We start from the raw sequence: 14888 nt of genomic DNA, 5'->3' as shown, positions 1-14888 counted from the left end.
TTACGCCGCACTCAGCAATATTCCAGCTATATGACGGCGGTCTGTAAATAATCGAGTCTGGACCAGACAATCCAGTGATTTACATCATGAACATCGATCCACGCAATTGGAATCGATGACATGCATCAACCAAGTCAGCGAGCCTGACCACCCGATCCCGTTAGTCGCCTTTTACGGCAAGCATGGGTTGCTGAAGACCTGTTCTACCCCGGAACCTTCACGAGTCTCTGTAGTACTCCTCGATTACATCCAGATGAAGCCGCCTCAGCAACTGGTGTGACAGGAGCCCGCCTGGATGCAACCCATCATACATAAGGTGGCACATGATCTTCTGTCGACCATGTGACCCAGTTAAACGCTGACTCACCCTACTAATTTTAGCAAATCAACGTTAAACATCAATTGCGTATTAAGCAATATCATCCCCTCACTGATTGAATTTTGCTGTTTTATTACATCACGATCATGATCGTCATAACTATCTGGTATGGAACATCCTTTGCACCAATTGTACTCCATGTACTCCAGAATAGTATGGTACACCAATAAATTTAATGTGGCAGCCCTGGCGAAAGGCATATCTCCTCGTGTCCTGGAAAGTACTTATGACTTCCCGGGGAACTGAAGCATAAATAAAACTGATTACCCAATTACAATATAGTTCTTACATAATTCGTGTCTACTACGATGACCATTTAGTCAACTGGACAGTTGTTTTCAATACTTTATTCCGGGGGATGTCTTTCAAAACAATGTCTTTCTAAAATATAACGTCAACGCCAGAGAATAACCTGTCTCGATTATCCGCCGAAGCAGATACCATAGGGTGTAAAAGGCAATGTAGCGGTGAAATTACACTGAAAATCATTAATGACAGCAGGTATTCATGAGTGAGTGAGTATGGTTTTACGCCGCTTTTAGCAATATTCCAGCAATATCACGGCGGAGGACACCAGCAATGGGCTTTACACATTGTACCCATTTCGGGAATCGAACCCGGGCCTTCGGCGCGTGACGAGCGAACGCTCAAATCACTAGGCTACCCGACCGCCCCAGGTATTCATAAAAAGGGTAAGCATTTCCGAACTCCCGGAAGCACTCTCCTTTCGGACAACTTGCATAAAAATGTGTTTGTTGTCTGATGCCTCACAGCAGACCTCCTGCCATGACACCTTTAAACAAACCAGACAAGCAAGTGATGGATCAGAAACTTCAGTGACGATTGGCCAACATCACCACAACTGTTACTCCATCGCACCGCCTCGTGCCACAAGCAGGTCATACACAGAACTATGACCCCTGCTCCTCGCTATCCACGCTCCTGATTTACCAGCATGGTTCCTGGCATTGATGTCAAACATGTCCAGTGAGAGGACATACTCAACTATCGACACGTACCCTCCCTCACAGGCCAGATGAAGGATGTTCCTGCCGTCACTAGAAACATATGATGGGTCGGCGCCTTTATTCACAAGTACCTTGACCACGTCTCCATGTCCCCACCGTGCTGCCTCCATCGTTGAGGTCCACCCCTGCGACCCTCTACCGTTGATGTCCACCTTGGTGTGTGATAGAATATATTTCACTATGTCTACATGTCCTCCACGACAAGCAAGATGAAGGATGTTATTACCACCATCAGTAACAAGTAACCGATCAGCTCCGTGTCTCATAAGTAACTGGACCAATTTCGTGTGTCCTCGCTCAGCTGCCCACATCAATGGTGTCCTTCCCCACTGTCCTCTACAATTGATGTCCACAATCTTCAATGAAAGGATATACTCCACCATATCAGTAGATCCTTTCCAGCTGAGCAGCTCCAGGACAGATTTGCCGCTATCATCTGCTAATGACAGATCAGCTCCTTTTTCAACAAGCAACTGAAATACCTCTCTATGTCCCCGCAATGCTGCCCACATCACCAGTGTCCTGCCCGACCTTGTTCTGTCGTTGATGTCTGCACTGCCCTCAGACAAGAGGCGTCTAACTAGCCCCAGTTCCCCTCTCCAAACAGCATCATAAAGAGACGTGTTTTTGTGTAGGATGGTCTCTGGCGAATCATGTTTCACTGTAACAAAAAGACTTACACGATACAAATGTGGGACATTATTATCAGAAATTTGTCTCAGATTAAACTCGCTTAATACAGCCAAGAAAAATGTAGTAGTTTGTTATTCTAGTCAGAAGTATCTGGTGAATAACTTCTTCTTTGGCGTGAGAAAAAGTTCTTCTATCATTACTAAGGGTTGTGAAATGTTCTTACGGTTACCCTATGCTTCCAGTGAGTGAATAAATGCGTATTGTTTAACGCCACAGCAATATTCCAGCTGTGTCATAGTATAGTATACTATAGTATACTAAAGTATATGCCGCCTTATCCAGCAAACAAACTGACCAGATGTCTGTGATGACGCGTTTCTTGTCGTTCCGCATGTAGCAGCCTGCTGGTCATTGGAGACTGAAATATATATATTAAGTTTTCTTTATATGTAACCTGTCTTTTTACAGTGAGCTAATGTTTAATCATTCAACTAATTCCTGCTTAGGGTTCTCTGAAATGTTCACTCACAAATGAGTATATTGTAGTTGACTGAAACACACAACAGTCTTCGGCTATCCCACAGCAACTTTACATACACAGGCAGCTCCAAGAGACCATTGTACGATTCCGACTACATAACAAGCACGTGTTTATGAATAAATACCCAAAGAGACCACACTTATTGGGGCTAGTGTCATATTTAAAAAACAATGTCTCGTAACAGCAGAAAGAATCCTGATTCCAATTTGAAAACGTATTAGCACATGTGATATGTAAGACCACATCCTTCAAAGTCCCTTTATTCAAGCCACAGTTTTAAACGTAGTATCTTTGTTATTTTAATTGATGGCTAAAATCCGTATTATCGCCAGCAGCTGAAGGGATGGTGTAAATCCTGCAGGTAGCAGAAGTATCGCAAGTCCCTACGGTCCCCAGTAAGGTGGCCTAACTTTGTTTGCTGGTGATCTACAGCCTATTTTTATTTTGTATTGCTGAATGATAATTTATTCTTTTAATTATTCTAAGCTAGTTTTAAAATCGAAACTGCGATACTCTAGTTATCTTACTGTCCATCGTTGACAGTTTTTTATTAAATCTAAATATAATTATTATAACCGTTTCGTCACGATATTGCTGCAATATTGCCGATGTTAAATTTCACTCACTCACTCACTTACTAACTATTAGCACGTGTAAAAAGAAAAGATCTGAATAATTCACTTTTTTAATCATCATTGTCACGCATCATAGATTAAATGTTGATCTGAAGGCACGTGCACGTTATGCCATTTTTTAATTTGCATGCTGCACATGATATATAGTCACTTAATTGTCAAATGGTCAAAACGTAATGATATATTGGTGAACATGTCAGTGGTGGGTGTCCTGGGTTTGTATTTGTCCTTACGATCTCGTGGTTTACATGGCCATTCACCTAGCAAGATTCCTTACAACATGAGAGTGACACGTGCGTCTTGAAGACGTCTCCCTTGCTCTGGTAACGGTGTTAGTATCTACACAAATCTCATTAAAATCAGACCTACCGCTAAACAAAGATCTGAAGACATCCCATTAAGGGTCACGTCAGAACGACCTTTCATCCGACCAATCAGTGCGTCGCTTACCAGATTATGAAAGCTGCCTTCTGATTAGTCATTCCATTGGCCGGTCAAAGTTCGCGCAAGGTCGGTCTGACGTGACCCGTAATGGGATGTCCTCAGATCTTTATGTAGCGATAGCGAGAACTAAGATCTGATTTTAATGAGATTGGTATCTACACCAAAACGTTGCCTTCATTGTAATAAAGAAGTTGAATATCCTCATAACTATCTCCCTTGCTCATCATATCAACTTCTACAGTAAACTACGGTTATAACGAACACGCTTATAACGAACTGACTGATATAACGAACTTATTTTTTAGTCCCGGCCATTCGTTGCATATGTGCTGTATATATGCTTATAACAAGTGAGTGTGTTAAATTTTAAGTCACATCGGCAATATGTCAGCCATATCGTGACTATCAATAGTTAAAACAGAATACATACATTGAAACTTGTATAAAAACCTGTCAACGAAGGACAGTAAAATTACTAGATTCATCACAGAAAAAGCTATGAAACTAGTACGGAATGATAAAAGAGAATAGCACTATACATAACGATACAAGATAAAAACAGGCTATAGATCGCCAGCAGCTGAAGGTAGACCACCATGCTAGGGTCCATGGGGACTTACAGTACTTTTGCTACCTGCATGGACCCCAGCCGGATTTACATCATCCCTTCAGCTGTTGGCGATTATGACAAATTTAGCCAAAGGTAAACGAACATATATACTACTATTAAAAATGTGGCCAAAATAAATATACTTTGAAAGACGTGGTGTTACATACCCTCTCAGGGGGGCTTATAACGAACTACGGTTATAACGAACTAAAATAAGTGGTCCCTTTGAGTTCGTTTTAACCGTAGTTTACTGTACATGCCACTTAAAGAAGCCTCCCTCGCCATTTATGTTGAAGTTCCTGATGTACTTTCTTCTATGTGTTCCCATTTTTGATTTTTCAGGTGAACAATTGACTTGCATTTGCAATTGTTTTTGACGGGGGCCACTGCCGGGGCAGGACACGCTGACCTTTTCGCGAACATCTGGTATCATCACTTTATGATAGTGATTCATATACAAGTGATTATGATATGGTCGGAATTGTGAAAACTTCTTATGATTATGGAAACGGTTTTGTAGTTCTTTTTTACATCTTGGCCACCTTCTCCTTCTCCACCTGCAGTTGGATGTCCTTGACCCCCAGCTCCGTGACCTTGCCTGTGTCCCACGCCGCCATATGCAATGCCTGCCACATTGACATGAGCCCCATCACCGAAGTGGTTGTGTATGTTGACGACAGGCCTTCCTCCATCTGCATCATCCTTGCCAGCCTTCTCCCCCTCTACGACCACCTCCATAAGGCATTACCCAGCAGTCGTTGTAACAGATGGATTATTCCTGCTGAAAAAGAACATGGCAGCCATATTGAAGACATATTTGGACCGTTTGGCCATCTTTTTTTCAGAAGGTAAGGGCATTGTAAAGTGAAGTGGGTGATAATAATATTCTATCCGGTTTATCTGATTTTCTGTCTTGATTGGACTGACCATGCTTATTAATTATCTCAAATTAATTCGGGGCGGTCGTGTAGCCTTGTGGTTAAAGCGTTCGCTCGTCACGCCGTAGACCCGGGTTCGATTCCCGACATGGGTACAATGTGTGAAGCCCATTTCTGGTGTCACCCGCCGTGATATTGATGGAATATTACAAAAAGCGGCATACAACCAAACTCACTCACTCACTCACTCATTCACTCGCTCACTCAAATTAATTCGGAGCTCTTTGGACTTTTTCTCTTGATCTGAAATCACTGCTCTGATTAGGCTTGCATGTTTCTCTTAATCATGACAATTCAGGTTTTATTTAATTGCTTCAATTTAACTGGAAAATAGAACAACGTCAATTACCAAAACCAAAGAACTAAATGCCCCCATACAGAATGTAAAAAATATGTAACTCGTTTACATACCCGGTACCAAATTATACTGGTGACCCACAGGTATCCTAACGACACAAACAATTCGCCTACTGTCAATTTGAATTGAGACTGAGGTGGTAACGTCACAATGAAACTTTGGTGGCGACTAGGTGTAGGGTATTTAACATAATAGATGGAGATCTTCTAATACACTGGATAATCGAGGGTGCGAAAGGCTGTGATGTGTTGGGCGGGATCTGACCGATCATCAGTTACCACATGCAGGGTTGTTCCAGGGATACCTTTATACAGAACACAGCCTTTATACAGGTACAAAGAGTCGAAACATCTACAGATATTTTGTATGTTCATGGACTGTTGGAATATTCCAATATTCCTATTATGGGAATAACATCAAATTGTAGCTAATCCCCCCCCAAAACAACAACAACAAACAAAAACAAATTGTTCCAAAACATATTCTCCTTGTATCAAAAATCCAACCCCTGCCCGAATATTAAGATGGTAGGTCGCTAAACAGTGTTCTATTTTCTTTCATGTTTTTGTTGATGATGTCTTTTTCATAGTTTTAAATTCAATTCTGTAGGCTTACAAATGTGCATTGGAAACTGGGAATGAACATCATAATTGAACGTTGAAGTTATATATATCTTTCAACATTACATACAGCAGTTAATACTTTTGTAAATGCAGGGAAGTGGCAGAGTACTTCCTTTCGTACGATTTATTACTGAACTGGTTGTATTATGACAAAAAAGATATCAATATTTGCTTTTTTCAAAATTACTTACAAAGGGAAAATATAAGAATCATCAAGAAATCATTCTGATATTTTCATTAAAGCAGTAGGGGGTTTGCTGAAGCTGGTGTTTATCTTGCCACCTACCGGTTCTACTTTTTGACGTCCGGGTGAGTGAGTGAGTGAGTTGGGTTTAACGCCGCTTTTAACAGTATTCCAGTTATATCGCAGCATGTCAGCTTAATGTGGGAGGAAAGCCCGAAGTGATGAAGGTCTCAGACGTTTACCACTTCGGTGAAACCCACGAGCACGGGTATGGTGCTGACAAACCTAGAAACATAATAAGGGCGAACCGGGATTCGAACCCACAATCATAGGTTTCTGGCGTGCCCAAGGGACGCAACTTTGACGTCCGGAAATGTCCGAGAGGTTTCATCATACGTCCGGGAGTTACATATTGCAGTGCAGTCAGTCAATAAAACATGTCTTTCTCAGTTTGGTACGATCGGGAGAATACCAACTGTTATTGGCGTACAAATAAATAAATCACATGAAAAAAAAAACAAAAAACAACTCAGAACAAGTGAAAAGGTAAGAAATATTTAATAGGCCATGAAGATTTCCTTATCCAACAAAGCGGACCTAATGGTAATTACAGACTAGTTTGTTATAAAAAAAAATGATTCTTTGTTGTTTAACGAGGCACTCAGCAATATTCCAGCTATATGACAGCAGTCTGTAATTAATCGAGTCTGGACCAGACAATCCAGTGATTTACATCATGCGCATCAATCTACGCAATTGGGATACGATGACATGCATCAACCAAGTCAGCGAGCCTGAATACTACTTTCTTAGAGTGAATGTCTTTGTGGTTTTAATTCCTCTTCGTGGTCCTATCTGCCTGTGTGTGGTGCCTGGAATGTTGAGACGACTATCTGACGAAACAGGTTTGCTTTGTTGACATCTTGGGCCACGCTTGAACTTTCGAAAATGTCTGTCTTTCTCCTGTTGGCTTTTTGATTTCCAGCAGGCATTAGACAATAATTTATTTAAAGACTGTCATCCAGGGTGTCAGTTGGTAGTTTCCTTGGCTGTAGAGGGCACGGCGCATGTCAACATACTGGATGTTTACAGTTGTGTGAAGTTTGTCCATTAAATGCGAAATTCTTAATGATTGTCTAATTGGTACTTAATTTGATGATGTTGTTCATGCTCTCACGGTAAGTCCAATGTAACGGAACTGTTTTCGGTATTTCTTTTGAAGGCAGGAAAATGTCAGTTTTTTATAGTTTTAATGACTTGAAAAAGTATGTCAATTTGCCATTGACAAAATGATAAAACTGTTTCTTTGTGGATCCCTTTCCCCATACACAACAATCATCTTCAAATTTACTTCGATCGGACATCGACCTGCTGGACATATTCTGAGAATTGTCACAATTAAATGTAACATTTTCTCTTATTTCCACATGGAGCTCTGATTGAATGTTTTTAGCATTGGTAATTGTCTGAAACAAGTCCGGTTCGCCCGCGAACCTTCCACTGTTGTATAGGGAACCACGGACACTTGGTGATGAATCCTGTAGAGACAGTTCATCTTTACTTGGATTGACCGATGACTCCTCCATTGAGGACACTAGAGGCGCCATTAGTCGATTACAGTATGGTTGACTATATCCTGAAATATATGATGTCGTCTTAAACATACATATAGTTATCATATAAATGAGAGAGATATCCCTGACATTAGTTCATGACGTAAAAACGCATGTCTTCTACCTTACATTACTATGCAAATTAGCCCCAACAATTAGCGCCATGTAATAAGTGACGTCATATACGACTTAGCCCGTTTTGTGACATTTATTCGAATAAGATTGAAATAGAAAAGTTATATGATAAATAGAATTCGTGTTTCAAAACGTTAAATATTAACCTCGTCTAAGGTAATCGGTATTCTTTTCGCCCAAGAGAATATCGTGACTCGTTTTGATAGGCACTCGTGACGAATCCTCCTTATTTACAAAAAGTCCTCAGTTTGAAACTAGATGGAGATGCTTACGTCTAGTGACGTCCGATCAATGTCCATCGTTTTCATCTGCATAAGCGGCAGCACCGGAACAGTTCACGTCCTGTTCAGTGAATAATCGTAGGTTGTATTGTCATTCGTTGCGTAAACATTTGTCTATTCACGCCGTTGAGACAAATTAATTCTTCTCCTACAAATTAATGATTGGCGTACATATCATTTTCTAATATTTTTGACATAATAATTGGTAAGATCATGTACGAGAAACAGTTAGTTCAGGCAAAATGGAAACGCGGACTTGGGCTTTGATAATGAGGCTTTTACCTTTAAATCAACAAAATACGCATGTTTACGCAATTGCAGATTGTGTTCACAAAGGATCAGTATATACTAAGTAGTGGGGTGTGGGGGTAATTGGATTAACAGACACCATTTGTTAATGTTATTATAACAAATTGGCCTCCAATTGCTTGTCTCTCTCAAACAGTGCAATCCAATTAAGAGATTTTACTGTTACAGGTAAGTTCGGCCTTCTATATAAAACTTTATTCCAAAACTAAAAATTAAATTAAAAAAAGTAGTTTATCAGTACGTAGATCTTGTATAGTGTTATTTATTCTTCTTCTTCTACACAAAGATGTGTCATTAAAAAATACTATCCGGATCCAAAAATATAAAGAGGTGGGTTTTGTACTTACCGAGGGCTGCAGCTTACTCAAAATTGTCCAGAACAGCACTAGTTAAATGTGAACGATGTACCGCAATACTCCCATTGCTCGAGACAATTGTTCGACCTCCTTAACTTCGAGTCCCTCACACCCTTAGGGTGGTGCCCCGTCTTGCGTTGCTCGCAAAACACGCCCTAACGACGACCAGGGATGCACACATGGCCAGGGTAGCTGTTGTCCTGATGGAATTCTCTTCCACCAAGGGGGCACGGGTGGCCCTGTCGTCTAAGGCGCTGCGATTCGCTGTGCAGAGTTGCGTCCCTTGGGCTCGCCAGAAACCTATGATTGTGGGTTAGAATCCCGGTTCGCCCCGATTATGTTTCTAGGTTTGTCAGCACCATACCCGTGCTCGTTGGTTTCACCGAAGTGGTAAACGTCTGAGACCTGCATCACTTCGGGCTTTCCTCCCACATTAAGCTGACACGCCTTGATTTAACTGGAATAATGTTAAAAGCGGCGTTAAAACCAACTAACTCACTCACTCACTCTTCCACCACGAACTAATCCCACTGTCGAGGTTTTCGGTTTCCATGGTTAAGCGAATTATTACTCAACAATTTCAGATTATAATGCCATGGACAGTGTAAAATGAAAGTATTTCTGTGCGTGGTAAATAATGAGTAGAGCTTTATTTAGGTTTAACTCGGTAAGCGCAACGCAGCCGATCCGCTGCTCAGGTCACGATCCGCACGTGCGAGGGCGGTACTATGGACGCTCAGTATTCTCCCTGCAGACGATAAAGTAAGACTCGCGAGCAATGGCGTGCAAAGAGAGTGTCCACTTCGGAACCTGGTTGGAAGAGCAAGGTTCCAGCGATAGCTCTCTCTCGACATTGCTGGCGGAAGAGTTCGTCGCGCCATGTCAACTTGCAGACTTAACTAAAGACGATATTGCCGAGTTATGTGTCAAGATGGCACAGCGAAAACGTCTTGAGAAAGTGGTTGAAGACATGAAATCCCCCTGTCGTGACCACCACCAACAGCAGCAGCAGCAACAGCAGCAGCAAGATAACCATGCTACCACTAAAGACCTAGCGGTAAATTCCGCACTAACCAACTACTAGAATCTATCGGGTCGGCGTCATTGAATGACATCTTACATACAGACGATAAAGCGAGCAGTGGTGTTACCACCACAACTGGGGTTAAATCAGGTGAGAAACCATACTTTATACATGACTTTATTACCCGGCCTAAATGTGTAGCCCAAGATAACGAAGAGACTTTTGGTTTATCAGATGGCAGTATCCAAAAACTATCCAGAAAAGAAAGTATTTCTGTTGCACGTGTTTCTCACGGAGATGTAAGAATCGACCTTCTTAATGTTGTTATTACAACAAACGTAGAGAAAAGCGGAGATGACATAAGTGAATTATAGCCGAGCCGAACACTCGGTGTTCTGGCCTACTCTCGCCATGCCCGCACGTGACTGTACCATGACCATGCTACTGTTGTCACAAGCATGCGGATCGTGTCAAGGATACATAAGCGACGGTGCCGAAGTCACATTTCCCGTGTGCGAAATACGCATCAGTCGGAAAGCGCACGTTAAATCTCCAAAGTAAGTAAGTAAGTAAGTAAGTCACATTTCACAAGCGCACGTAAAATCGCCAACCTCAGTCAGTCGAGTCACATTTCAAATAAGAATTGACAGCCTCCGTGGTCTAGTGGTAGAGCGTCCGCTCGGAGAACGAAAGGTCCGGGATTTGATCCCCGGCCTCGTCACACCAAAAGACGTTAAAAGATGGTACTTGTTGTTACCCTTCCTGGCGCTCGGTATTAAGGGGTTAAAGCAAGGACTGGTCGGCTAGGAGATAGTATACTGTGTCTGAGTGGGGTATTCATGTTAAACTTCGGCATGGTATCTTAGTGGGCTAGCACTATAAATCGGCATCAGTCCGGACTACAAGCAGACACACACACACACACACACACACACACGTGCATGCACGTCGCTTTTCAAGTGCAATAAACCCTTTTCAGCTCACCGCCTCAAATAAGTGAGTAAGTATGGTTTTACGCCGCTTTTAGCAATATTTCAGGAATATCACGGCGGGGGACACCAGAAAATGGGCTTCACACATTGTACCCATGTCGGGAATCGAACCCGGGTCTTCGGTGTGACGAGCGAACGCTTGAACCACCAGGCTACGCGACCGCCCCACCTCAAAAAAGAATTTAATAACAAGGATAGATATTTGTTTTCATTCACTATTTACAGTTTTATATGTTTTACATTCACTAATTACGATTGCCCGGACGCTACCGGACGTTTTACACCCAGTTCAACATCTGGGGCAATGCATGAACTTTTGAAAATGTCTGTTTTTCAATAATATATATGAAACAGTAGACAGAATATGACACTTTATATGTACATTATTTTTTTTACATTTTTACATTTACAAGCAAATTTATATTGTGTCCATCAAAGACTAAGTTACGATCACCGCGTTAGTTCGAATATAATAAAATCGTATTTGGTACGCAGATTCAATATTTAAAAAAGAATAGCGGTGTATGTAAATATTTTCTTCATATTTTATTTTTTCGATATTGATTTCATTTATTTAAGTTCAAATCGCACCTCTTTTCTCAATGACTTTGAGATTTGTGTTAAAAAGTATTTGGGATTCAGAGGTGAGCACTGAAATTAGATGGTTTTCAATACAATTTAATACAATTCTATAGAATACACTTTATTATTTAGTGTGATTCTCCCGGGTGTTCCCGGACGCTCCCGAAAGTTATTTAGTTGGACGTAGAGGTTTCCCAAATATTGGAATTCCCCATTTTGATTTCATGTCACCCGCCACTCTATATGGTCAAAGGGAAGTAACTCTGTCACGATAAACTGTGTTTAGTTCGGTGTTGGATTTGTGTGGTTCTTGGTGTGCTTTATCTACCTGGCATTGATAACACTAGAACCTGTCACCCGACTGATTTGCTGTAGACTACGTTAAAACTAATATCGTGTCGTATATGGGTTCTCTTATGTGTTCAGGAACGACGTGTCTCGTCCAGCAACGCATTTCCGGGTAGAACAGTTGACATATTTCGAGAAGGAAAGCGTTGACCAGTAGGTATTAAAACACTTAACATTTGTAGGTTATTCGCGTTAACATATTACCGGTATTGGCCGAAGAATTGGGAGTGTTTCGTTTGATAACACGCACATTTGTGTGTCGTGAACATTTAGCGAAGGCTGCATTACCTTGTGCTGCGTCTCATGGTTGAGTTAAAACATGACCACTCGTAACTTTCCGGAAACGAAATTGGAGCGAGTCCTAAAGAATTTCAAAGAAATAGGCGATAATAAGCCGAAGCAAATCTCTGTGTTTACCCAGATCGTTAATCATTTTACTTTTACGTGATTGACTAAAACGTTTTGATAATTTTAACAGAAGGAAATTCAAAACACTTCAAGAAATGCATGTTTGTCATGCATTCAATGATGAAAATACTATATTTTTTGCTGTGAAATAACACTGTATAGTGTATGCTTACATGTGAAAGACTGGGATTGGTATAAGTTTACAAAAGTGACATTTTCGCTGCAGTGAGAGTAAAGTGATATGCAGTGAAAATATCACTTTGTCGGAACTACTGGTGCGGGTGAGTTACCTTCTTTGCGCCTGTCGCATGCGGTAGTTGCCGGGCTGCAACAACAGCGTCACCCTTTAACGTATTTTACGCGACCGGGGATCGAAGCACCGACCTTGGGGCAGGGCATGTATCTAATAGACCACGAAGGCGGTCTCTTAAGTTATGAGTGTTGGGGTGGCCTTATGGTTAATGCACCGAAGCCTCTTATTTACGACATGTTTACAGTGTGTGAAACCCATGACAGGAACCCCCTGCGATATGAATACTCTCACTGAAAGCGGCACCCACTCACCCTTATATACTGAACAACAAATGTTCCTGTGACACTGAATAAGATTTAATACAAAGTTATGTTTTTTACCAAATCTGAAACAATTTCGGTTTGCAACAGATAAGACTCCTGCAAGTGTTCAAATGGTTTAATTTTCCATACTGACGCAGAAAATGCGTGATTTCATAAAAAAACATGAACTTGCCAAAATGTTGCGATGCAAGCAACACATCTTCGTCTCATGGAATGGACCAGGCGTCGCACAAAGTCCTGTGCGATATCTGTCCATATCTGCTGGAGCATGTTTCGAAGGGTAGCGAGCCGGCCAGAGGGTAACATTCACGTTGTTTTGTTGAAGAGAATCCTGAACAGGTCGAGCAATATGAGGCCGGGCGTTGTCATGTTGAAAGGTAATGCCTGGGCCATGACGACGCAAAAACGGTAGAACAACAGGGCCGATGATCTCGTCGCGGTAGGGCTGTCCATTGATATTTCCCTCTACCACTATCAAACGGGTCCTCTGTCTTGCTGTAATCCCAACCCATACCATAACGCTGCCGCCCCCGAACCGATCTTCTTCTATGACACAATGATTGACGTAACGTTCACCTCGACGTCGGTACACTCGAATCCGTCCATCGCTGTGGCCGAGGTGAAAACGAGACTCGTCTGTGAATAGAACTTGTCCCCACTGCATGGCCGTCCAGCTTAGACGCTGTCTGCACCACCGTAGACGTGCTTGACGGTGGTTTCCTGTCAAAATGGGACGTCTGGCGGGTCTTCTGGCGACAATCCCTGCACATCTGAGGCGACGACGTACGGTTTGTGAAGATATTCGTCGAAGGCCAGGGATGCTTCTTGCAGTCACTGTTGCTGGCTGGAATCGATTTCGTAGGTGTGTTGTTCGATTCCAGTTGTCTTGTCGATTATTGGTTACGCGTGGCCTGCCACTCCGAGGATGGTCTCTGACTGCATTCGTCTGTTGTCAACGTTGCCATAAACACCAAACGGTGTTTTCTGTGGACGTTCAATTGTCTTGCAACATCACGTTGACTCGATCCTGCTTAAGCATACCAATGGCTTACAGACGCCCATTTTCGGACAGGCGCGGCACTTCGTAATGTTGAATAATTGCGTAATTTTGTTGTTTTTCTGAGTGGTTGTCAGCAGGATGCTAAACAATACATATAGAATCACGTTAACGCACATGTTTTTATACCCATTCTTGGGTAGTGAAATGCATGGGGCTTGCATAAAAGTCAACTTGTGCATGGAATGCATGCTTTTCCGTAGCAGTTGCGTTTTTTGTGATTTGATTCCATACATGTACTACAGTATTGAAAGCCAAAATACACTAAAACATTGGTGTCCCAGGAACTTTTGTTGTTGAGTATATATTAAGCAGTTCCCTACTTCCTTACATACATTGCTCCGTTAGTGTTTATTCATATTGTTCACGTGTGTGAGACCCGTGAAGATCCGGGGTAGAATAGGTCTTCAGCAACCCATGCTTGCCGTAAAAGGCCACTATGCTTGTCGTAAGAGGAGACTAACGGGATCGGCTGGTCAGGTTCGCTGACTTGGTTGAAGCATGTCATCGATCCCAGTTGGGTGGATCGATGACCATCATGAGAATCACTAGATTGTCTGGTCCAGACTCGATTATTTACACACCGCTGTCATATAGCTGGATTATTGCTGAGTGCGGCGTTAAACAACAAACAAACAAACAAACAAACAAACACGCGTGTGAATGCTGTACAAGACAGTCTACTGACGATCCCGGGTAAGAACGTTAGGTGTCCAGGGACGGTGACTTGGTTGAATGCATGTCATGTATTTCCAATATTTCCCATGGCCAGATTATTACTATATTGTATTGTTACCTGGTATAGTCTAATTATATGTATTAATAATGTGTAAC

General features: G+C 42.0%; 1 protein-coding gene across 2 annotated transcripts; it reads right to left on the bottom strand.

Moving 5' to 3' along the window:
- Positions 1 to 710: 710 nt before the first annotated feature.
- Positions 711 to 12319, bottom strand: LOC124150705 (ankyrin-1-like). Of its 2 annotated transcripts, none has more exons than XM_046522712.2 (4): positions 12302 to 12319; positions 4813 to 5051; positions 2396 to 2458; positions 711 to 2068 (listed from the first exon to the last, which is right to left on the bottom strand). In XM_046522712.2, exons 2-4 carry the CDS (start codon positions 5006 to 5008, stop codon positions 1245 to 1247), a joined length of 1083 nt encoding a protein of 360 aa, XP_046378668.2. In that variant the 5' UTR covers positions 5009 to 5051; positions 12302 to 12319; the 3' UTR covers positions 711 to 1244. The 2 variants fall into 2 exon arrangements, with proteins under 2 accessions (XP_046378668.2, XP_046378671.2); XM_046522715.2 differs by having other exon boundaries at positions 4828 to 5051.
- Positions 12320 to 14888: the final 2569 nt, after the last annotated feature.

This window comes from Haliotis rufescens, unplaced genomic scaffold (genome assembly GCF_023055435.1).
Source record: "Haliotis rufescens isolate VD_foot unplaced genomic scaffold, xgHalRufe1.0.p SCAF_25, whole genome shotgun sequence".
NCBI classification, from domain to species: Eukaryota; Metazoa; Mollusca; class Gastropoda; order Lepetellida; family Haliotidae; genus Haliotis; species Haliotis rufescens.
Note: the sequence above shows the minus strand (reverse complement) of the source record. Positions and strands in the feature narration are given on the sequence as shown.

Bases quoted from the DNA above. Each gene is read 5' to 3' on its own strand.
- LOC124150705 (XM_046522712.2), bottom strand. From the start codon at position 5,008: ATGGAGGTGGTCGTAGAGGGGGAGAAGGCTGGCAAGGATGATGCAGAT. The intron at 2,459-4,812 runs GTGGCCAAGATG...TATATATTTCAG, and splicing joins TGCAGGTGGAGAAGGAGAAG to TCTCCAATGACCAGCAGGCT. The intron at 2,069-2,395 runs GTCAGTTTGTTT...TTTTTGTTACAG, and splicing joins CGCGTCATCACAGACATCTG to TGAAACATGATTCGCCAGAG.